The sequence below is a fragment of the Rhineura floridana genome, chromosome 1, assembly GCF_030035675.1.
Source record: "Rhineura floridana isolate rRhiFlo1 chromosome 1, rRhiFlo1.hap2, whole genome shotgun sequence".
Taxonomy (NCBI): Eukaryota; Metazoa; Chordata; class Lepidosauria; order Squamata; family Rhineuridae; genus Rhineura; species Rhineura floridana.
Window position 1 is genome coordinate 111,102,768 of NC_084480.1, and position 23,119 is coordinate 111,125,886.

General features: G+C 39.7%; 1 protein-coding gene across 5 annotated transcripts in view; it reads left to right on the top strand.

Annotated features, from left to right (window-relative positions):
- The window catches only part of KDM4C (lysine demethylase 4C), a 383,363-nt gene that overhangs the window by 159,640 nt on the left and 200,604 nt on the right, over positions 1-23,119 (top strand). For all 5 annotated transcript variants that reach the window (XM_061629553.1, XM_061629542.1, XM_061629531.1 and 2 more), the window contains 4 exons: positions 8,310-8,500; positions 15,101-15,339; positions 16,304-16,620; positions 19,636-19,747. In XM_061629553.1, coding sequence (XP_061485537.1) covers positions 8,310-8,500; positions 15,101-15,339; positions 16,304-16,620; positions 19,636-19,747 — 859 coding nt within the window. The remainder of the gene's footprint in view (positions 1-8,309; positions 8,501-15,100; positions 15,340-16,303; positions 16,621-19,635; positions 19,748-23,119) is intronic.

Here is a 23,119-nt window from a genome sequence, read left to right on the forward strand (position 1 = left end):
GCGGAAAACACTGGAAGGACTACATTTAGAGGTATGGTACAGAAATACATGGAACATAGCAGTTCTGGATAAAATAACATAATATTTATTGTTTTACAAGACAGAACAAGGTTACAGGCCTTTGACGCCATCTGGTGGAATTTTATAATGTATACAAATGAGCATGCTTTACGTAGACAACTATCAGGTGCTGCCAGAGCAATTTAGCTTTCATAAGTGCTTTAAGTTAACAACTTGCTGTAAAATATTTTGAATTTTGAAGACTATCCAGTGTTTCTGTTAATAATTTTATTAAGATTCTTATGTTGGTTGTATGGTGATTTTAAAAAATGGATTTATATTTTTATTTTTTAAGCAATTGCATTTAAAAACTCAATCCCATGTGCCACTGTTAAGACTAACCAATTCAGGCTGCAATCCTGTACATGCTTACCAGGGAGCAATCCTCATGGAATTCAGTTGGGAGCTTTCCTCGGTATAACGTATGGTTATTCTGGCATAAATCCACACTGGAAATTGTGACAGCAGGGACCCCTTCTGAACCAACAGGTGCTAAATATTAATAAACTCTCAGTGTTTAAGTGACCACTGTTTATTTGCAAAGGAGAAGGATAAGGAGACAGAATAGGTGAAGGTCAGACAACTTTTCTCCTAGGAGGGAAGCAACTGTGTCAGAAGGGACCTCTTTTGAACCAAAGCAAGACATTTTTATTTATTTATTTAAAATAGGGTACTCAGGGCGGCTTACAAAAATAAAATCAAACACGTACATAATAAAATTGTAAACAATAAAATCACAAAAACTTTAAAATAAATTAAAATACATAAAATACAATTAAAATACAATGTACACACACATATATATACATATATATATATAGGGAGTAGTACTAAAGGGGACTACAAGGGTAAAATTTAACAATTTAATTGGGTGCTATTTGTAAAACAGCAGTACTTAATTGTCTGTAAGTGAGAATGAGGAGCCAACTAGAACAATTTGTCCATGCGCCCATGATCTCTCACTGGCCATGCCCTGTGACCTCTTAGCAGTCCTACTAAGGCTAGTAGGCACCAGCCACCACTGGTTGCAAGTTGAGTGAATTTTGTAGTTAGTGTTACCAGTACTCATGATTGTTGCTCTCTTATACTTGTGCAATTGTTATCATTATGTTATTAAAATAATATGGTAAAAATATTCAATGGCACAATATTTTTTATGTTTAAAAAACTATAAGGTCATTTAGACTTCATATACCATTTGTATAGGTTTCTGTACATTTACAGTCATTTACAGTGTGGTGAATTCTTGACCCCAATGACATACATGTATCTATATTGTTTTACTGGAAATGGAAAGATCTTAAAGAAGATTTGCTTGTTTTTTAACTTGCAAAGAGTGGCATGCTTAATAATGTCTGCCAGGTATTTTATTTGTATAGCTTTCTTGGGTTACAATACCAGATTAGCAGAGTCAGTTTTTCTATTGATTGAGTGTTCATGAAACACACAGGAACAAGTAATTATTAATTTGTGGAAGTTATGTGTTAGTGGTCTCAATGGCAACTCTTTACATAATACAAACAGGCAACACGAGTGACATTTTTATTATTATCCAAAATACCAATAATTCACTATAACGTGTTACCCCCCCCCGAGATAGACCTTGTTTAAAAATGTAGAGAAAAAATCCTGCAAACGTGGCAAGCCAAACATTTTTATTTCTTTTTGCATGTATGTGACTGGTGAACATGGCGTACTTTTCAAGGCTTTTTACCAAAGTAATACTTGTTTTATTAAAGCCTATACAAATGGATAACTGATATCAAAGGTTTCTACAGCATTGCATACAAGTTGCTGCAAGATCATTGTAAAAATATACAATTCTCTGATTCTGCTAGGGAAGAATGGGGATTGTTGCAACATGCTCTAAATCCTTTTCGCATGCAAGCAGTACCTGACAAACATTCATTCTGTAAGTAATATAGGAAGTATAATCAACTCCATTACAGCCTCTGTAAGAAGAGGTTTATAAGGTATATATTTTGTTCTTGCTTTGTAGAAAAACTAGCAGCTCTGACTGAATGAATCTTTAATGATACAACCTCTGCAGTTTTAACAATAATTGAATGCTTCTTCTGATCCTTACTAATATTCTGTGGTAGTGAAAGCTTGGAATTATTTGTTAATTGAAAAGAACATAAATGATTGCTAAGAGCTCTTTTAGTCCCCCCCCCCATTGCAATTCATATTTGGCATAGTTAACATCACGTGCAGAATTCTGCCTATTTCTCTTCCATACATCAGTGCTTAATATACATCCTGCAAACTATTTACTCCTATTTCTCCAGAGGTGAATGAAGACAGATCATACAAATGAACCGTTGTATTACACATTGATTCTCATGGTGGCGTGCAGGACATTTTTTATTGCATACATATATTAGAAGAATATTTTAGTTAGAATTTGTCTGCTTGAGAGAGAATTGTAATATCCAAAAATATATTTGAGACTCTGACAGTGATATGAAGCATCTCACAGGGCTGTGGAGTTGGTACGCCAGACCTTCGACTCCGACTCCTCTATTTTTCTGCAGTCCAACTCTGACTCCTTCATAAATGGCAAATGTATATTAACTAGTAATAACAAATTTACTGTAGTAAAATGGTAGCACAAGGCATTTCATCACCACCACGTGAATCCAGAGCTTGGAAAAGTTACTTTTTAAAACTACAACTCCCATCAGCCCCAGAGAGATAGATAGGGCTGGAGTAGATACCCTCAGGCAGCATACTTCACTGGTTCTTCTCCTTGGAAAGGGGAGGGGGGAGCCGAATCCTGCGATCTCGCTCAGTTGAGTGTGGCGAAAATGCAGCTCCACGGAGCAAGAAGTCAGTCTCCCTTCAAAAGTGGCTGCCACTGTTGCTGAAGCACTGCATATCACCTTAGCCTGCTTAAAGGATCACGGCTTCCTAATCAACCACAAGAGCCAGTTAGTTCTTTCCCGTCGGATTGTACATCTGGGGGCCGCTATAAACTTACAACGGGATAATATGGCTGGCACAAGACAGAATCAACAAAGTACGTGTTGTGGTATCGCATCTTATGACTTCCACATCAGCAGACCTCATGCATCTAGCCTCAGTGCTCGGGTCAATGGTTGCAGTCTTCCAAATGACGCCTTAGGCACGTCATCACTCTCGCCCCCTGCAGTGGGCGTTATTGCCGTTCCAGAATGAGATAGCAGCCAGGCAGCATCGGAAAGTGTTATTGTCACCTGCAGTTTGTCTGTCCCTAATATGGTGGGCACACAAACCCAATCTACTCAAGTACCATTCCACGATTCCCCACGTATAGTGATAATGTCGGATGCCAGCCTATCAGGCTGGGGTGCCATTTGCAAGGATCAGATGGTGCAAGGAACATGGTCACAAGAGGAAGCCAGCCTTCCAATCAATTTATTGGAACTTTGGGTGATCTGCCTGGCACTGACGCACTTCACATGCACCGTACGGTTGGGGGCAGTGCTCATCAAGACAGACAATGTGTCCGCCAAATCTCATTTGTATCGTCAGGGGGGCATGCGCTCTCCCCTTCTCCAGAGGGAAGCCTCACTCATCTTCCAGTGGGCAGAAGAACATCTGGAGTCATTCACGGTGGAATACCTCAGTGGAGGACAACAGTAAAGCAGACTGGTTGAGTCGCGAGAAGTTACATCAAGGGGAATGGAAGCTACATCCTCTGGCCTTTCAGCCGATACTGGCACACTTCGGCAGGATCAAAGTAGACCTTTTCGCCTCCAGCCTCAACCACCAAGTAAAGAGATTCTTTGCCAGGTGCGAGACGCCGGAGGCAGAGGGAATAGATGCTCTTGCAGCCCAGTGGCTTCCAGGTCAGCTATATGCCTTTCCACCTCTCCTGATCATTCCCAAAGTGTTCCAGAAAATCTGAGCTGAACAGGCAACGGTTCTGCTAGTGGCTCCTTGGTGGCCAAGGAGACCTTGGTTTCCGGAACTCATCGACCTATCGGTCGGTCACCCGTGGAGAATTCCTCTCAGGGACAATCTGTTGTCACAGGGATGTTTTCTTCATTCGGATCCTGGCTGGCTGGCTCTTCATGTGTGGAAATTGAATGGCAACATCTCTTAAAGAAAGGCATTCCAAGGCAAGTTGTGCAGACAATGATGGCCTCCATCATTTGGGCACCGTTCGAATATACAAGGCCACATGGAAAGCCTTCTTGCCTTGGTCACAGAAACAAGGCTTAAACACAAGTAAGGCAGGTGTTACAGAGATCCTTTCATTCCTACAGCAGGGCTTAACAATGGGACTCAGACCAAACACTTTGAGACATCAGGCTTCGACTTTGTCATCAATCCTATCTAAGTTTCCCAAAAAACCATTGGGTTCTCACCCATTCCTGTTCCTTTGGTGGGCAACAATATCGGCTCCACCGACGGTCCATCGTTTCCCAACTTGGGACCTACACAAGGTCTTAATGGCCCTGCAGAAACCTCCCTTCGAGCCACTAAGTCAAGTTCCTCTCCGTTTGCTATCCTTTAAAGTCCTGTTCCATGTGGCCATTACTTCGGCCCATCGTGTGTCTGAGCTGAATGCCCTATCTATAGATAAGAATTTGTGTTTTTCATAAGGATAGGGTAGTACTTTGCACTGTACCTTCCTTTTGTTCTATCTACCTTTCACTGTCAACAAGAGTTAGTGCTCCATTCTTTCTGCCCTAAACCTGTGCACCCCACAGAAAAGGCGTGGCACTCACTGGACGAGAGAAGAGCCTTAAAAGTATATATATCCAAAACTAAGCCTTTTTGCAAGACAGATTATTTGTTTCATTTCATCCAGCTTCAATGGGTAACTAAGTTTCAACCTCCACCCTTGCTAGGTGGGTCAAGGCATGTATTACCTTGGCATATGCTTCACTGTGACTGGCACAACCAGCCAGGATAGTGGCTCATTCCACTAGGGCAGCAGCCACAACTGCAGCATTCTCAAGAAATGCTTCACTCTTGGATATACGTAGAGCAGCCACATGGGCCACTCCCAATACGTTTATTAGACACTACAAGATTAATATGTACGCATCTGCAGAAGCAGCCTTTGGGAGGAGAGTGCTACAGCATGTCCTCTCCAACTGTCAATGAATTCAGCCCAGCAATATTCCCACCCTACATGGGTCAGCTTTGGTATGTCCCACCTGATATCATCTTTCCATGCACAGGAGAAGAGACTTTTGGTCTTGCCGTGAAAACGGTCTTCTCTGTGCATGTCAAAGATGATATCAGAGCCAATCCCTAGGAGGGCTGGGCTGCAACCATGGGTACCTTGTAGGCCTCTTGCAGAGAGTGTGTGAGTGCTGTTGCTTGATGGTTCATGTTGTACTTCCTGTCAGTGCTCTCAATACTAGTTAGCTTGTCATCAAGAACTGAGCTGGGAGCTACACAGAACAGGAAGTTCCTGCAAAAATCAACAGTGCTGTTCTGCCTTCAACCACTAGGTGGAGCTACTTACCCACCTGATATCATCTTTGACATGCACAGAGAAGAACGTTTTCATGGTAAGACCAAAAGTCTCTTCAAATTGTTCTAATGGCAAATAGCATGTGGTACTGATACAGTCCAAAGAAAACATTTCAAATTGTGCATTTTATTCCAGAAAAAGGGAGAAATATGCTATGGAATTTTACATTAAAGAAGCTGGGACTTAAGAAGTTGCCAACTTTAACTTGATTGGGTACATGCCTTTCTAAAAGAGAGCTTTGGCTATGGGGCTGTATACAAATGCACTAAATAAAAAAATAAAACTCCCTTTTGAATTGTTTATGGATGCAGCATATTTGCTAGATAGGGCTGGAGTAGATATCCCCAGGCAGCACACCTCACTGGTTCTTCTCCTTGGAAAGGGGAGGGGGGAGCTGAATCCTGCGATCTTGCTCAGTTGAATGTGGCGAAAATGCAGCTCCACGGAGCAAGAAGTCAGTCTCCCTTCAAAAGTGGCTGCCGCTGTTGCTGAAGCACTGCAGCTAGCCACGCTCCATTGCTCTGAAGAATGCCTCACACAGTGCCAAACTGTTCAGCTGGACTGAACGATCCTCCCAAGCCCCCGGACCCATGATGTGAAGGTGGGCGGGGGGGGAGAAAACAGTAAAGGATGGAGACAGAAGAGAAATAGCTGACATTAAGGAGAGGAGAATGACAAAAAGCAGAAAAAACAGCAAAAATAAAAGGTAAAAGGAAGTTCTGAGCAGAGAGAAGAAAAGACCCAACCTTCACAGGCCGCAGGAGAGCGGGGTGACTTCTCCCCCAGGAGAGGAGACTAAGAAGTTTCTAGACCCTGCCTGTCTTGACCGGTAGGAAGAGCCATCCCTGATCAGGAATGTCCTCCAGCCCTATCTACAAATAGAAATTCACGGTAAGTAAAATTTCCATTTTTTATTTCTCACACATTTGGGGGAAAATAAATGAAAAGTTTCTACAGAATGCCTCTGTTTTCACTGTCTGATGTCCAACTTTCATATTTCCAATCTCCAGTGAATAGAAGCTCAAATATGTAGTATTTTTCAAGTGACAGATGTTTCAGTAGGTGTATATGAAAACCTATGAATAGTCTTAAAATGTTGTATTTAAAACAGGGATCTCTGTCTTCTGGAAAACAATACATATTTGTTACATTCTCAGACTCTTGCTTTGCATGTTAAACTGAGACCCTTCTTTGTCCTCTACATTGTCCTCACAGCAAAAAATCTGCTGGCAAAAAAGGATTATGAGCAGTTGTAATTTGGGGAAAAACTTTTTATCTTTTTAAAGAATAATTTCACATCTAGATATTATTTCACAAGGGATATATTTCATCAATAAATAAATTAACAGTGGCTTAGATATTAATCCTTTCTCAAACTGCAGGAAGTCTCAGAACAAATACTGTAATCTCTTAAACTATCTCTTATGTAATTTTTCATGCCTGCCTATCACTGTACCTTGAATTCAAAGAGAATTTCATCTCCTAGGATTTGGGAGGTGGGGTGAGGAGGTGAGGTGCAATTATTCCTTTGTGAAGTTCTTTCCCACCACCACCTCCAATGTCCATGGTAAACAAAATGAGTGCTGGTCTAATAGTCAGAAGTATCATTTTTCCTTAGCATGAATGAGAGTGGTTAACTTGGTCAATCATGATATTTGAAACATTTTATTTCTGATGTTCTCTTGTAAGTAAGCAAAACACGTAAGTTTGAAGCATGAATTAGATGTGTTGTGATGGAGAAACATTCTCACTAAGGAAATACAATTTTTAATACAATAGGTCTGCAGTCCTTTACATACTTACCTAGTAGTAAGTTCCAAGTCAATGGGATTTACTTCTGAGTAAACATGAAAATATGTGCTGTGTGCGTTTTAAAAGTGCAAAAATATTTTTTAAAAATCTTGTTTCAGAAATAGGAACTGTAGTAAAAACTATATAGATACGGCTATTTAAATATAGGTGATCTATGGATGGTTATGTCAAAACTGAACAAATGGTACCCCTTGGGAATATATCATGCTTAAGGAATATAATTAATTTGGTAGTGGAATTACAAAAAAATTACAAAAAAAAATTAATTGAATTCATTTTCATTGAGTTTTTCTTAACTTCAAATTTTTAAAATAATATTTGTCACTTTCAGCTAGCCTGGAAGGCTTCTTCACTCTTTCATGTTTTTACTATCATGAAAAGTAGCCGACATCCTGAAATATGTGCACTATATGATCTGCTCCGGAAAGTTCAAATATTCATTATTTGATTAAAGCAGCCTCAAGGATATCTTGAAGTGAAATAGCCACCACAGACCAGACACTACAAAGTTTTCATATCATCTAACCTCAGTAGAGGCACTTCATTCCTTCAGCAGTAAATTACTAGGTACAAACACTGAAAAATGAACATATTTTGCCTGTTCTCTAGAGGTCTCACATAATAGCCAAAAGTGAATGACAGCAGTCTTACAATATTCCATGTAGTTGTGGCATGGAAAGTGATCCCAAATTATATCATAAAGGCTCGACAATTTCAACTGCAATAACTTTAACACTAATTAGAATGTTGAGTCTTGTTAAAATGAGGAGACACTTTTCAGTTGTTTATGTAGACTGTCGTTGTTGTGATAGTTCCATTGATTATCATCTTTGCTGGAGTTCCTCCCCCGGAAAAATCTTTGTTCTATTTCCATGACAATTCTGTGGATTTCTTTTGTGGTTTTATTTGGATTTCCCTCTTGCATATGATCTTGTTTTAACATATTCGTTTACTTTCTTCCCAGTGTACCTGCAGGAAAGACATGGTGACTATATCAATGGATATCTTTGTGAGGAAATTTCAACCAGACAGATACCAGCTGTGGAAACAAGGGAAGGATGTATACTCCATTGATCATACAAAACCCACCCCTGAAATGACACCTGAGGTAAAGGCCTGGTTGCAGAGAAGGAGGAAAGCAAAGAGATATTCCAGGTGGTAACTCCATATAGTTGAAGTTTAAATATGATATAATTTCTCTTCTTTTTAGTGTTCTCTTCTCTCTCTCTCTTCCACATTTCTCTGTCATTTCCCTGAATTGTTCATTTTTTAAATCACAGATAATTTGTGTCTCCTTAAAGCCTAGGAGTGAGCTTGAGGGCAAAACAGTCATACGTCAGAATGATAATATTCATTGAAGAAATGTATTCCTTTTGTAGGTTTAATAAGAATGCATTACTGAAATATATATATGTGGGGCTCTGAGCATCAATATAGTATTTGTTGTTTTCCTTTTATGAATATATGCATTTTTAATTTATTTTATTTTGCTGAATCCCAGTTTGTGTTTGCATTCAGAACAGCACAATTGGGAAGAGCTGGGTGGAATACTGGCTTTTAGATATTGTGAGAAAAGTTTCCAAATGCTGTAAAATCTTTATATATCCTTGAGTGTGCTGTAGCCTCTGGCCAGAGTCCTGTACAGAGGCAGATACCTAGTTGGCAGACTGTTCAAAAGGTACTGCCAGTACCTGGTTATTTATGCTGCAGCTCAATAGTGGATTTGAATTTATCATAGTGAAACTCTTAAAGCTATTTGTCAGTGCAGATTTTCCCACTCAATAATCCAAAATATTGTCCTGCATATGTATCTGTCCAGCTTTTACCATCTTGGAGCTTCTTCTCAATTGGACATGTTCTGAAGACATATGTTGTGTGTTTATGATAACAAAACCTTTTCATGGCATGGGGTATTAATTTTATCCATATATTTTAAAGTCAGAAATGACTATAGATATAACTGTGCTTCTGACCAGCAAGATACATTTTACTTTATTAACCATTTTACTTTACTTTGCTGATAATTTCCCAACTTACTTAATGTTAATAAGTAATGGAAGCTCCTACATTTTATTCTGGAATTTTTTTTAAAAAAACAAAAATGTTTCTATCTTTTTTGTGTGTCATTTTATACAAGTTGTTGTACATTACAGCCTGCAATGCGTTCTTCTGTTGAATCAGAGTCTCTTAACTTTATAATATAAAAATATTTTGTAAATAAAAATAATAATAAAATTTTATTTTTAGGCCGCCTATCTGGCCGAATGAACGGCCACTCTGGGCGGTGTACATACTTAAAAATACAACATATAATACAGTTTTAACATATAAAACAATTATAATCCACCAACCTACATCTATACACTGTAAACTAAAATTATCTAGGAGACTTGTATGCCCGCTGAAACAACCAAGTTTTCAATCCTTGGCGGAAACCTACCAGGGAGGGGTCATGGCGAAGGTCGTATGGCAGAGAGTTCCAGAAGGTGGGGGCCACAACTGAGAATGCCCTCTCTCTGGTCTGCACCAGCCTAGCTGTCTTAACTGGTGGGACCGAGAGAAGGTCTTGTGAGGCAGATCTCGTCAGGCGGCATATTTGGTGATGCTGGAGGCGCTCCTTTAGATAAACTGGGCCGAAACCATATAGGGCTTTAAAGGTTAGCACCAACACCTTGAATTGGGCTCGGTACACAACTGGTAGCCAGTGCAGATCTTCCAGCACTGGGGTGATATGATCCCGGCGGCGGCTGTTTTTAATCAACCGTGCCGCCGCATTCTGTACCAGTTGTAATTTCCAGACCGTCTTCAAGGGTAGCCCCACGTAGAGCGCATTACAGTAGTCTAAGTGAGAGGAGACCAGGGCATGCACCACCCGTGGGAGCAGATGGACCGGAAGGTAGGGTCGCAGCCTCTGTATCAGACGTAATTGATACCAAGCTGCCCGGCTCACTGCTGACACCTGAGCCTCCATGGACAGCTGGGAGTCAAGAATGACCCCGAGGCTGCGAACCTGGTCCTTCAGGGGCAATCTAACCCCGTTTAGCGTCAGGTCAATATCTCCTATCCTTCTCTTATCTCCCACAAGCTGTACCTCGGTCTTGTCAGGGTTCAGTTTCAGCCTAAAGTGCCATGAACACTGATGGACTGCCTTCAAGTCGATCCTGACTTATGGCGACCCTATGAATAGGGTTTTCATGGTAAGACGTATTCAGAGGTGGTTTACCATTCCCTTCCTCAGAGGCTGAGAGGCAGTGACTGGCCCAAGGTCACCCAGTGAGCTTAATGGCTGTGTGGGGATTTGAACCCTGGTCTCCCAGGTCATAGTCCAACACTCTAACCACTACACCACACTGGCTTTCATGAACACTGATAGTGCCATAAAATAATATTCTTTTCTGAGAGCATTTTTTCACTATTCACTAGTTACTACACCTTTTCCTCTGATAAAGCCAAATATCTGACTTGTTACTGTAAGTAAGACTTCTTTTTCAGCGGTGTATGATTACTACAACTGGACACATTGACTGTGCTCACTCAAATGGCTTAGCATTATGAAAATGAACTGCAGTGAGTCTTGGGCTTGCACAGTTCCCCCCTCCTTTCCCTTTATATTAATTAACCACAGTTTAGTACCTCATCCAAACTCTAAACAGCTTCATAAAATATGGTTTGAAGTTGGCTTGGTTCAGCAAACCATAGTCAAGGTTAGCCACAGCTTATCCAGGTTCAGACAACACAACAACCTGTGGTTAATCTAAAACAGAAGCAAAGACTCCCAAACTCCTCATGGCCATGCTGGAAGAGGGGAGCAGACAGGGTTGAGACATGCTGCAGCTCCTTGTACTTGAAATGACACCATTCTTCTGTAACTGTCTTTTCGGTGCTTTGTCATAAATTCTTTTCCTAAACTCTTATGTATTTGTTAATATTAATCCGCCCTTTTTGTCACAGGATTGTAGCTCAAATTCAGTAGTTTGTTTGAAATGACATCCATGTCATTTAGAGAGCAATTGCTTCCTGAGGTACATTCTCAGATGGGTATGTTTCATACAGTATACACTTACGCCCGCTAACCTTTCATTGTACAATACGCTTTAACACTTTAGGTTCCCATTATGTTATATTTTTGCAATAGGATGCCTTTTACCAGATGGCTTATGGAAAATGCTGAACAATGGGTATAAAAATAGTCTATTTATTTACTTAAGGCATTGAAGTTCCATCAAATTATTCAAGGAAGTTTTCAAAAATTAAAAACAATGAGCTATTTCAAAATCAACAATAATAAAAAACAAAAACGCACATTACAGAAGGCAAGCAGCCTAAAAAAATCTAAAAAAGTTGGTCACAGTTTTTTAAACTATTGTTTTTTAGCAGCTTCACCCTAAACATTTTATCTGGCAGCCCTGTTTTGGCCTGCCTTATTTTAGTATATGGACTTCAGATAAAATAGTTTCACAGCCCTAATATTAAAGCAGCAAAAGCACCAATGGGAGCTTTCCTCCCAATGTAAATAGCTGTAGGTGCTGGGGAGAGGTTTTTCCATTGGGATCAAGACATGAGGGAAAGGGCTCAAATCTATTTTGCTGTCCCCTGGGGTTTCTATGATCAGTTTCCCTTGCAGCTGCTATTTACATAACAAAAAGTACAAATTAATTGCATTAATGTAATTAATGACACATTTAGTTTGGCTTACAGATAGCAGTGAATGTGGGCTCAGAGCAGGACTGCGGTTCTAGTACATGAGAAATGCCAGGGCTTTATTTTCACTGAATGTGTATCTGTTTTCTGTTTTTAAAACGGCCATCTGGACATGCCCTGTGACAGGATAGCATTGTCTTCCTTGTCTGTCTACTTCTTCCTTTAGCTGTCATAATACCTATAATGGGAATGAAATGTTCAGTTTCTCTTTCTCACCCCCCTCAGCTGTCTGATGATCCTTTACTTTCTGAATATAACATGGCAATGTATGGGCCTTACACCATATATTTATCACCAAATGTTTAGGATTCCAAGTGCCTGGTTTCCCTCCCACCATTAGCTATACGATTCTGTGGCCCAAACCCAAGTGCCTATGGAGTAGCAATTGTCATTGGTGTTGCTGCACACCCATTTATACAGTATGTGAACTAAAAAAATGAACTAGCAAAGGGCCTCTACAGTTGTCCTTTTTATTGTGCATTCATTATTTGTACTCATGATGGTATGGGGGTGATTATACTCGATCCAAATTACAATACTGTTTGCACCTGCAAAAGTTTCAGACATACTGCTTCCTTTATAATCAGTTCATGTCCTCCTTGCTAAAAACCTGTAACGTTTTATTGGACAAATGTTCTGGGGTTGTTGTTTTTTGTCTGCTTTTGTTATGCTATAGTGCAAGAGTGCCACACCAGGCACCAGTGATGCGATTACTTTGGGGGAGCACTGCAGAACAATTAATAAAGCAGAATGGTGTGCGGACAGTCCAGTATAAATCCACCAGTTATGCACTATTATTGAGTCAACAACATGTTGTCGAATACACCTGCAAAAAATCCACCAGTCTGGAAGGGACTTAATGCACCGGAGGGGTGACAATAAGACTGCTGATAATTGTTTGTGGGTGCCCTCAGGGACCGCTTGAGCAACCTAGCAGCAACCTAGCAGCCTGATCAATGTCTCTTGAATTTTTTCTGCTAAAAGAACTCTCTTGGCAAATGGACAGTTCTGCCCAGTAGTATGTTACTTTTCTTGGAACAAACTATTCTGGACACTCCCTTCCTGATTTCTTGCTTTCCGATTCTGAACCACCATCACCCAAAACACACCCAACCACAGTAAGAATGTTCTACTTTAAATAAATGTGTACTGTTTAATCATCAGTCCATATATATATTTGCATTCACAAGCTGAGAACCTGAGGGCTTTAATGTCTGTGTCACATAATTGTATAATGATGCTCTTGTATTGCTACAGAACTTGGCATCTTTATTATACAACTGCCATTTGCACTTGGCAGAGAAATTATTTCCTTGTCAGTATAACCCTTATTTATCTGGATAGCCCAATTTAAAAGTTAAAATTAAAAGTGGAGACATTATAGTAATTATGTTGAAAGTTTTATCAGATGAGTGCGTGTGCTGAATTTATTCACTATGCTAAACTGGTGGATGTATTTCTGTGCTATTTAATTAGTAGACTTGGCACAAGTGCAAACACAGTAGGAGATGCACGTCCCCCAAATGAAGATAAACTGTTTGTTCAGTTTCACCTCTGTAGTAATATGTCAAGGAAAAAATATGATAATTTTAATTCTGGGAATAATATGCCTTCCAAATAGAGTCCCATAAGTACAGAAATACCATCTCAAGGAAAACAGTGAGGTGATTATGTTTGTGTTCTGGGCAACAGGTTGTGCCAGTACTGCCTTGGTATGAGACACTTGTACAGAGATGAAAATCACAGTAGTGACAGTAATGAATTTCTACACTTGTGCTACAGATATTTCTATGTGTTATTGCTAGATAGATGGTGACGAGCCAGCTTTGATCACATGTTAAAGGTGGGAGCGAGTGGTTAGCTATATTACAGCTGGTATACTAAGAGCAGAGGTGTTTGGCATTGCATACATACATGAGTCCTATCAAACAATAGGAAATGTATGGGAGATCCAGCCAAAAAGGGAATACATGTATAGAAGCTCATTGGATTAAGAAGGAATACTCATAGCATTTAGTACGTCTAAAATGAGAATTTTAATACAGGTTTGAACACATGCCTTCTGATCTGGTAGCCCTTTCCTCTAGCCCTAGATATGTCTGGGGCTGTTCTGGAAGACATTCTGTACATGCTCAGAGATTCTCAAGATTTTGTGTTCTTGGGCTGAGCTTTGACATTGAAAAGAAAATTTTAGGCTACAACATGAATCAGTGCTAAGTCCTTGTAATGGTGTCTTGTAAGAAAATGAAAAGTTACTGATCCATTTCTGTTTCTATATATGCTTGTTTCCAGATAGGCAACTTCCTTATGGTCAATGAGTGATAGGCATATTTTCATTGAAAACTGGCATTTTTTCCTTGAATAGAAGTAGAATTTACCATAATGTGAAAAGAGCTGCACAATTTGTATTCTAGATGAACATGTAACAGAATCCAATTTTGGAGCAGTGCTGTTTGAAATTTTGTTCTCCTTTTATCCTTCTATTGATTGTGCTTTGTTTTACTTACTAAATATTATTACTATCAATATTGCTATCTATGGCAGTAGTAACCTTGATTTTTTTCCTAATTCAGGTTCTGGTAGCTATTGCTAAAGCTGCATTTGCAAGTGGTGAAAATTAATGTTTCTTTTTTTGTAAATGAGATTACAGAAGGATAATCAATCAAAATGTTTTACAGGTTGGGATTTGAGCATCACTGTCAAAGTTTAAGACAATGGGGAGATCATTGTAACGAGCTTAAGTTAGTTTTTGTCATGTTCTAAAGAATGCCTCACCAAGTAACTGGTTTTGGAACTAGCTTCAACAGAGTTACTTGAGATTGTTTAATATCTAGCTTTAAAGAGCTATAGCAACGTTAACAAATGTTGGAATTTAACTTTTAAATCTACTGCTTAACAAATTGTAAGCACTACCTATACACACAGAGATGAAAAATTGTCAGGGTTTCTTTCTTTTTTTTTTGTACTCCTATAAGCATTTATATTTATATTGGTAGATATTTTATCTTATCCTAGCCAGACGTTCTGTTATGACAGCAATGTCTCTTATAACAGCTTCCAGCACACCCGATCACGGTCAAAAAAGCTTAAAACTCCAGAGGACAAGAAGGTATCAACCATAGTGGTTGGCACAGAAATCACAGCCATTGAAGCAGCTGCAGATAGCTTCAAGGTCAAAGAAGAGCCATCAGAAAAAGTAAAGGCAGTAAACACAGGAGTACCATCTGGGGAAGAACAAGATGTAAGAAGGATGCAGAGAGATCAGAATTTGTTGGATAACAAAAAGGTCTCAGGTGAGATGAATGGTATTTATTTCCAATAGAATTGTAGGCAGTTGATATTGTGCTCCCATAAAACTGCAAGTGAGAAGCTATGCGCTGTATTGCTGCATGTTGGAAAATTACACATCTTAGATTGCACAGTGCTATTTCACATCCATGGACATTTAGAGCATTTTGAAGTGTACAGCAAGTTGGGGCATGACTAGTTATCTACTAATATTTGTCAATACTAAGAATTAGTATAGCTGTAACATTGTTCCAGTGCAGGTGTAATGGTGAAGGCACAACTATTGGCAAGCTGCCTCGCAAGCATGTATCTATTTACTTTGGGATTTAGATTTTTATCCCATGTTTTTCAAAAGGCTCAAAGTGGGTAACAATGTATGAAACAAATAATGAACTACTGAAAGATAAGGTATCTTTAGAAATAAAGTCAACTGCTAAAGGGCCAACAAAAGAATTAGCTACAGATCTCATGCTTCTCATTCTCTCAGTTACTTGACACAAACAGCATCTTCCTTCATATAATCTTTGCCCCCTGCAGAAGCTGAATACTATCATTTGGCCCTCACAGTGACCTCTACAAGTAGTAGGCTCCTCCTCGCTTATAATAGGATATTACTACTATACAAGCAGTACTCCATTCTTGCTGTTTCTGTAACAATGGTTTAGGACTGGATTGTTATGCTAAACTAAGACCAGTGATAGAGTCCAGTGGCACCAGAAAATATCAGTGCTGAGCTTACGAACACAGTTTTTTCTACCTTCCATCTCCTTAATCACAATGAGAAGTGAGCTTCCTCTCCCCCGGTTTCGTGAAAGTATGACCCATTATCAGTTTACCTGCTCCCTCCTAAAAACAGTCTGATGAGATTATGTTTTCTATATCATGATCAATATCATGATCACGATGTTAATAATTGTTTTTTTTTTTAATAATATCTGTATTGCCTTCATGCTGAAATGTTCTTTTTAGGTCACAACTCTTCAAACTCACATCTTAGCCATGGTCCTCTAATTAAAAAAATACATTCTGAAGCTGAAGAGAAAGGAGACCCCACCTTTGTGCATTTTTGTTCTGAGGAATCTGCACTGGCATTACTTTCATCTGCTAGCTGTTATCGGGAAGAAAATTTGATCACTTCAAATACTTCAAGGCAGGCTTTTGAGTACGCTTCTTCCGAAGCCGAGAGCTTGGAGAAAGAAGAAACTAGTAGCTTGTCTACAGAAGAGGATGATATCAGTGATATTGAAAGCAGTGAAAATGGCTTGGAGCCTGGAGAAATATCACTAGTAAGAAGGGGGTGGTGGTTTGAGCATATTTGATAAATTCATTGTTTGCTGCTTAAAGTATATCCAGAATTGCATGAATTGACTCTTGGATTTCTAGGTGTTTGGGACAGAGTTCCAAGATATAATTTTACTATTGTCTATAAATATTTTATCCTCTGGCTTAACAATTGTATATGTAATGTACTTTATACTTCCATCTCATTCCAGTTTAATAACAAGCCTCTGAGTTACATTATTTATGTTTTTGAATATGACTGAGAGGAAAGGCTAGTATTTTGCAAATTAATACAAGAAAAAAACTAATTACTTTTAAATAAAATTGGGCAAATAATAACTTCCTATATACTGCTTTGACATCTCATATGATCTACAGTAAGTCATAGGAAAGAAATAATAATAATAATACAGCATGTTATAGTGCTTTAGAATGATCAGTGTGTTTATTATAAATGGTGATCTTGGGAACAGCTCTGCAAGGTAGATCAGCATTATAATCCCTATACTGCAGGTGTTTATGAGGCTGAAATAGTAGGGTATAGCTAAATCACCCAGCAAGCTTTTGGTGGAGATGAAATATTGAACTAGAAACTTCGCAACTCACTGCACTACCCACAATTGTTGTTCCTATCTTATCACATTTTATAAAACATCCTGTTTTGATTGTTTGGTTGCAAATGTTCATGTGAATGAAACTCCCAAGAATTAATAGCATAGCTGCATTCACTGACTTGGAGACCGGTTCTGCTTCTGGCACCCACAGAGAGCAACCCATTTTGGATTGCCAGATGTTCCTAAGAGAGTGGAAAATGCACTTTAGAGCTAAGAATAAAACGGCACTTGCCCTTTTACCAACATAAATAGCAAAGTCATCATTGTTTTACAGAGAGATGAGATTTAACAATCCCAAAGCCAGTCCTTCTGTTTTAATATAAAGTGCTAATAAGCATCTTCTCAGTGGTGAGATTCTGCATTACAGCTTATGTTTAATTCATTTGGTTGGGTACTTTTTAGCTATTCCTAAGTGGGTTTTCAAATATTTTCCAATGTGTTTGCATGCTGTGTCTGTCTTTGAGTTGTACAAAAACATTTTATAGAGATGCTGCTGTCTCTTTGCCTTTCTGCACATCTACCTTGCTTTGTTTAATGAATCTGCCATATTCTTTAATCATAAGAGCAGCTGTACCGCATTAGGCTAATGTTCCTTCCAGGTCAGTGTCCTGTTTCCTTAAGTGGCCAGACCTGGCTGCCTCAGGAAGTGTATGACAGCTGCAGGGTGCTAATAAAGTATTCCATTCCCCACCAAGTTCTGCCAGCCTTCTGAATTCAAAGCTTTATGAGTAATCTAGCAGCTGGAATAGAATACTTGAATTACTAATTAATATTCATTGATAGTTATCCATCTTCTATAGCAGCCTTTCCCAACCTGGTGCCCTCCAGATATTTTGGACTACACCTCCCATCATCCCTCATCATTGGCCATGCTGATTGGAGCTGATGGGAGATGGAGTCCAAAACAACTGGAGGGCACCAAGTTAGGAAAAGCTACTCTATAGTGAACAGAGTTTGCATAGGCATGCAGAATCCCTGTAAACTAAATGTTGGTGTAGACATTTACTATAATCATAAGAAGATTAGCATTTATTATTTATATATTTAATAAAAGAAATGTAGCTTTGACCCCCAATAGGGAGGCAGTCAGCTTAAAATGTACTCTACTCAAAGTAGACCCATTAAAATTAATGGACTCATAAATTTCAGTGGGTCTCCTCCGAGTATTACTGACATTGGATACAACCCATTGGATCTCTAACTTTTATTCTTGGCAGAGTATCTACTTCTTCCTGGAAATACTAGTGTAGCCTTATGTTGATCCCACATTTTACTTTCTCTACTCCATTCCATTATGAGAGAGCAGTTCCAGAACCTGGTATCATCACACAGATTTCTAGTAGAGCCTTTAGCGTATTGGAGCCAGAGTTTAGGAACCACTGCAATAAACAGTGTTTTTCACGTGTAGCCATTTCAGTTACCAAGGAAGTTGAAGTTCCATATCCTTAAAAAGGGCTCATTTTTCAGCATTTAGGCAAGATATACTATGTAGAGAAGAGGGCATGAAGCCATCCCCTGGGGTTTTGATTATTTTATCAAAGATCACAAAAGGTCACTCTTTTATTCTTTACTCCTTTTGTCATGGCAAAATATCCCATTTTGTCTGCTCACTACCAGACTGTATTATTATTATTAAATTTATTAGTTGCCCATCTGGCTGGTTATCCAGCCACTCTGGGTGGCGTACAAAATAAAACATACAAATACATTAAACATTAAAAATCTGTTCAGGTGTGGATATGCCTCAAGGAAGGTGCGGAGAGACGAGACACTTTTAGCTACATCAGCGCACATATCCCTGTCTTCTCCCGCATCCCTAGAAGATTTTCCAGCAGGAGGGCCTCACATGGATGGGCTCAGCTCCATGACTGTCTCTAGCCTCTTGCAATTCTGCTCTGTTGGCAGGGAGGTGCATTCAACCCCCATACGCTGACCTATAGCTCTCTTTCTGTTCAGGCTCTCTACAAAAGAATAGTATTTTGGTAGCTACCAATGTGAACAGGGTTCCATAGAATCTATCACAGAAGGGCAAAATGTACATGAAATTTGAGATCCTGATTTTTCCACTGACAAAACAATTCTGAGAACTGTGGGCATGGATTTTCAACACTAATAGGCAAAAAGGACTTCTAGTTTAAAACAACAGCACTGCTGCCATTTCTGCTTTTTTTCCTCAACAACCCAGTTGCATTGGACTGCAAGCTTTTGAGGATATGTACTGTTTGCCAGCTATCTTAATTCTGTGCCACTTTTACAACTCCATTTAAAATATACCCAAAATGCTTTAGTATCAGTGATCAACATTTACCCTCCCTAATGAGATGAGTGTATGCTTTTTGTCTTCCACTCCTTTAGAACATTTTTGGTCTATGTTTAACAAAACAAAATGTATGTTGTCTCTTTTAGGTAACTGAAGGAGAGAGAACAAAAACATCTAAAAGTTGGCGTCATCCACTAAGTAAACCCCCTGCCAGATCACCTATGACACTAGTTAAACAACAAGCAATAAGCGATGAAGGTGAGCATGCTTTTAAAACCCTAACCCTAACCCTCTAATAATATATCTTTCAGCCAGTATAAATGCATCTGCATACACTTAATGCTGCACAGTGCTAATGACAGAAGGATATTTGACCATGTGCCAAAAACTCTACTGTTGCAGAATGAGCTGCATTAAAAGCTTTCAGTATGCTTCCTGAATATGATATAATTTGTTTGTTACTTTCCCACCCTTCTTTTCTTTTAAATCCTTCTAAACACATTAGAAGGGACTTGTAAGAAGCTCAGAACAATATGATGTTGCTTATATACTACATGGAGGATAAAAGCTCATTCGGCAACCAGATAGTCTTTGTTGGATTTCTCAGCAATTAGCTTTGGCACAGAACATTACACTTCATTGTATGAGAGCAAGCAGAGCTAAACAGGCCACTTCTAGATCTTCGGAATCAGCAGAGAACAAATTTGCTGTTTTTGTTCTCTTTTATAAGCAACTGATTCTCCAGTAGATTTTGCTTATTATCTTGGTTCAGGTGTGTAATCATCTAGGGTCTCAGGGGTCTTAGACTCCTTACTTTTTTGGGAGCAGGGTCCCAGCAGGATCCGTAAGTCTCCAGCATCCTCTGAGCCAATCAGCCTGAAAGGGAAGTGTGTTAGCAACTGAGAAGAGTCTTCTAACATGCTTCCTTGTCCTTTCCTGCTGATTGGAGCCAATCAGAGTGAAAAGAAAGTGGGTCAACCACTGAGAAGACTCTTCTCAGTAGCTAACACTCTCCTCTTTCATGCTGATTTGCTCCTAGGACATCTGTTGTTGTGAGACAAGGCATTAACAAGGATCTCATTCTCAACCCCACAGCAAAAAAGGGGGGAGGGTGTGTGGCTGTGACTATCACGATGGACCTTGCACTTCTGAATTTGCTACTACACTACTGCCCTGGTTCGTGAAAGAGATACTGGATTGGAGGCAAGGAATTAGGAGAAGAAGGAAAGTAACTGCTGGTGCTCTTCCACAAACATTTGTAGAAGAGCTTCTGCAAGTGTTTGCTCTAATAGAAAGATTCTGTGCCTGTTTCCCATGGTCTTGATTGTGCAAGAGATTATACAATCTCCTTTATAAGTGGAAGAACATCTTTGCATGTAATTTCACTTTGCTTGTTCAACATTGTCACACTGAGGTGTAAAACATCCTTTCTGTGAGCATAAGATGTCTTTTGCATGCAGAAGTGCATGTTTGCAACTAACTCACTGTTTTTGTTCTGAGCAATATCAGAAGGGTTATCAGCATCCTTTCATTAGACTTTGAATTCTGTATGCAAGTTCAGTTACGAACATAAAAGAAAACAGATTCCCAGTCTTGTTCAGAAAAGCATTCCCATATGTGCATTACAATTGTTGGCAGGTATATCTATATATCTATATCTATATATATCTATATATCTATATAGATATAGATATACACACACATACATAGCTATAGGAAAGAAAAAAACATAAGCAGTGAGGTCAGATGGAAATGAAATGCAAAAACTACAGTCTGACAATTTCATTATAGCTTAAATGTATGAAAATTAATAAGCATAGGGTTGTCATGTTATCAAAACCATGTTTACTGCAAATTGACTGACTTACTGCAAATTTGCTATTCTATTATATAAGATAATCATATCCATGTTAGTTCAACTGGCATACGTTTTCAAAATTTTTTAATGCTTCCTGAATGTATTTTCAGGGTAGAAATATAAACATGTTTGTAAGATCTATATAGCACTCATAAGGCAAGAGTGGGTATGTATTGGTATTGCACAGCACAACGAATGAGAGTTTTACCAATAAAAGGCCCTTTACTATTTCTTCTTTCACCCCAAAAAGAACTTTTACTCTGTTCCCTTTCTAAAATATCTCTACAGATGATCTGTATTGATTATAGTCTGTTCAATAAACCTTGGTTATCACTTGTGGTTTGTCTAGAACAGTGGTTCCCAACCTGGGGGCCATGACCCCCAGGGGGGCTGCGAAGTAATCCAGAGGGGGCCGTGAACGGTAAAATGAATTATTCATTGTTTTTTCTAAAAAAGTCTTCACTTCCTGAACGCTGTCTGCTCTCCACTGCCGCTGCAGATGACACCTCCCCCTTCTCCAAATGAGAGGGGAGGACTTTTGCTGAAGCTGCAGAGTGTCTTTCAGGCACATTTTGGGCAGGCATCTGCCTATGAAACACATGGCAGATGCCGAAGGAGGCTGAGGACAGAGCTACCAGGAAAAGGAGAGGGTTACTATCACCGACTCCCATCTCCTTGCACTGTCACCGCAGCTGCTGCCCTTGGTCAGAACGAGAGGAGAGGACTTTTTGTGAAGCAAAAAGAAGCAAGGCTGCAAGGAAAGGCCACTTCCCCCCTTCCTCCTGGCAGCCATCCTGCCTGTCTTTCTTGGCTCCTGCTTCACTGTCACCTTTTAAAAAATATTCTTATTTGCGAGGCTGCCTAAATCTCGCCTTCTGCCCAGACAGAGCCAAGCAGCATTGAGGATGCTCAGGACTTGCTTGCCGTCTATTTCTGAGGCTACGTGTGTGTGCCAGTGGCCCTCCTTTCTTTCATCTACACTCTGCCCCCCCAATCTCTGTCTCCAAGATGCTGCAGCAGTTGAGGGCTTCCCGCCTCCCATGTGCCCAAATGCATGCCTGCCTGCAGATGCTTGCAGGAGGGGCAGGTGTGTTTGTGAGTGTGCATACACGAATCTGTCTTCTGCTCCACTCTCATTCCCCAAGTGCGCACTAACCAAGTCATTAGTTCTGATGATCATCCCAACGCCTAAAAGCACTAACCCCCCTCCTCAATCTGCCCACAGTGGTGTCTGCAGTGCACAGTCTAGCATCCCCATCACCACCATATTGCTGCTTATTATTATTATTTTTAAAAAACAAAATAAAGCTCAGCAGGTTGGCTGGCTGGGATCCTGGTATTGCAGTAGAAATGTATTTATTTATTTAATTATTGCATTTATATTCCATCTTTCCTCCAAGTTGCTCAAGGTGGTGCACATGGTGTCCCCTCTTTCCATTTTATCCTTACACCAACCCTTTGAGATAGGTCAGGCTGAGAGACTGTGTCTGGCTCAAGGTCACCCAGTGGGCTTCATGGCTGGGGGGGATTTGAACCTGGTTCTTAGTCCAACACTGTGACCCACTGGTGTTGGGAGACAGGCCTGTACATCTTCAGGCTGTGTGTGGGGGGGAGGGGGATACCAATTTGATTGGACCTTTGCATTAAGAAAAGAAAGCAACGCGTCCCTATCTGGAAAAGGATATGTGGAGATGTGATTTTGCCATGCACCTTTTTTTTCAATTAACAGAGACTAAAATTACAAGTAGCATGGGGGGGTCACAAACCTTTTC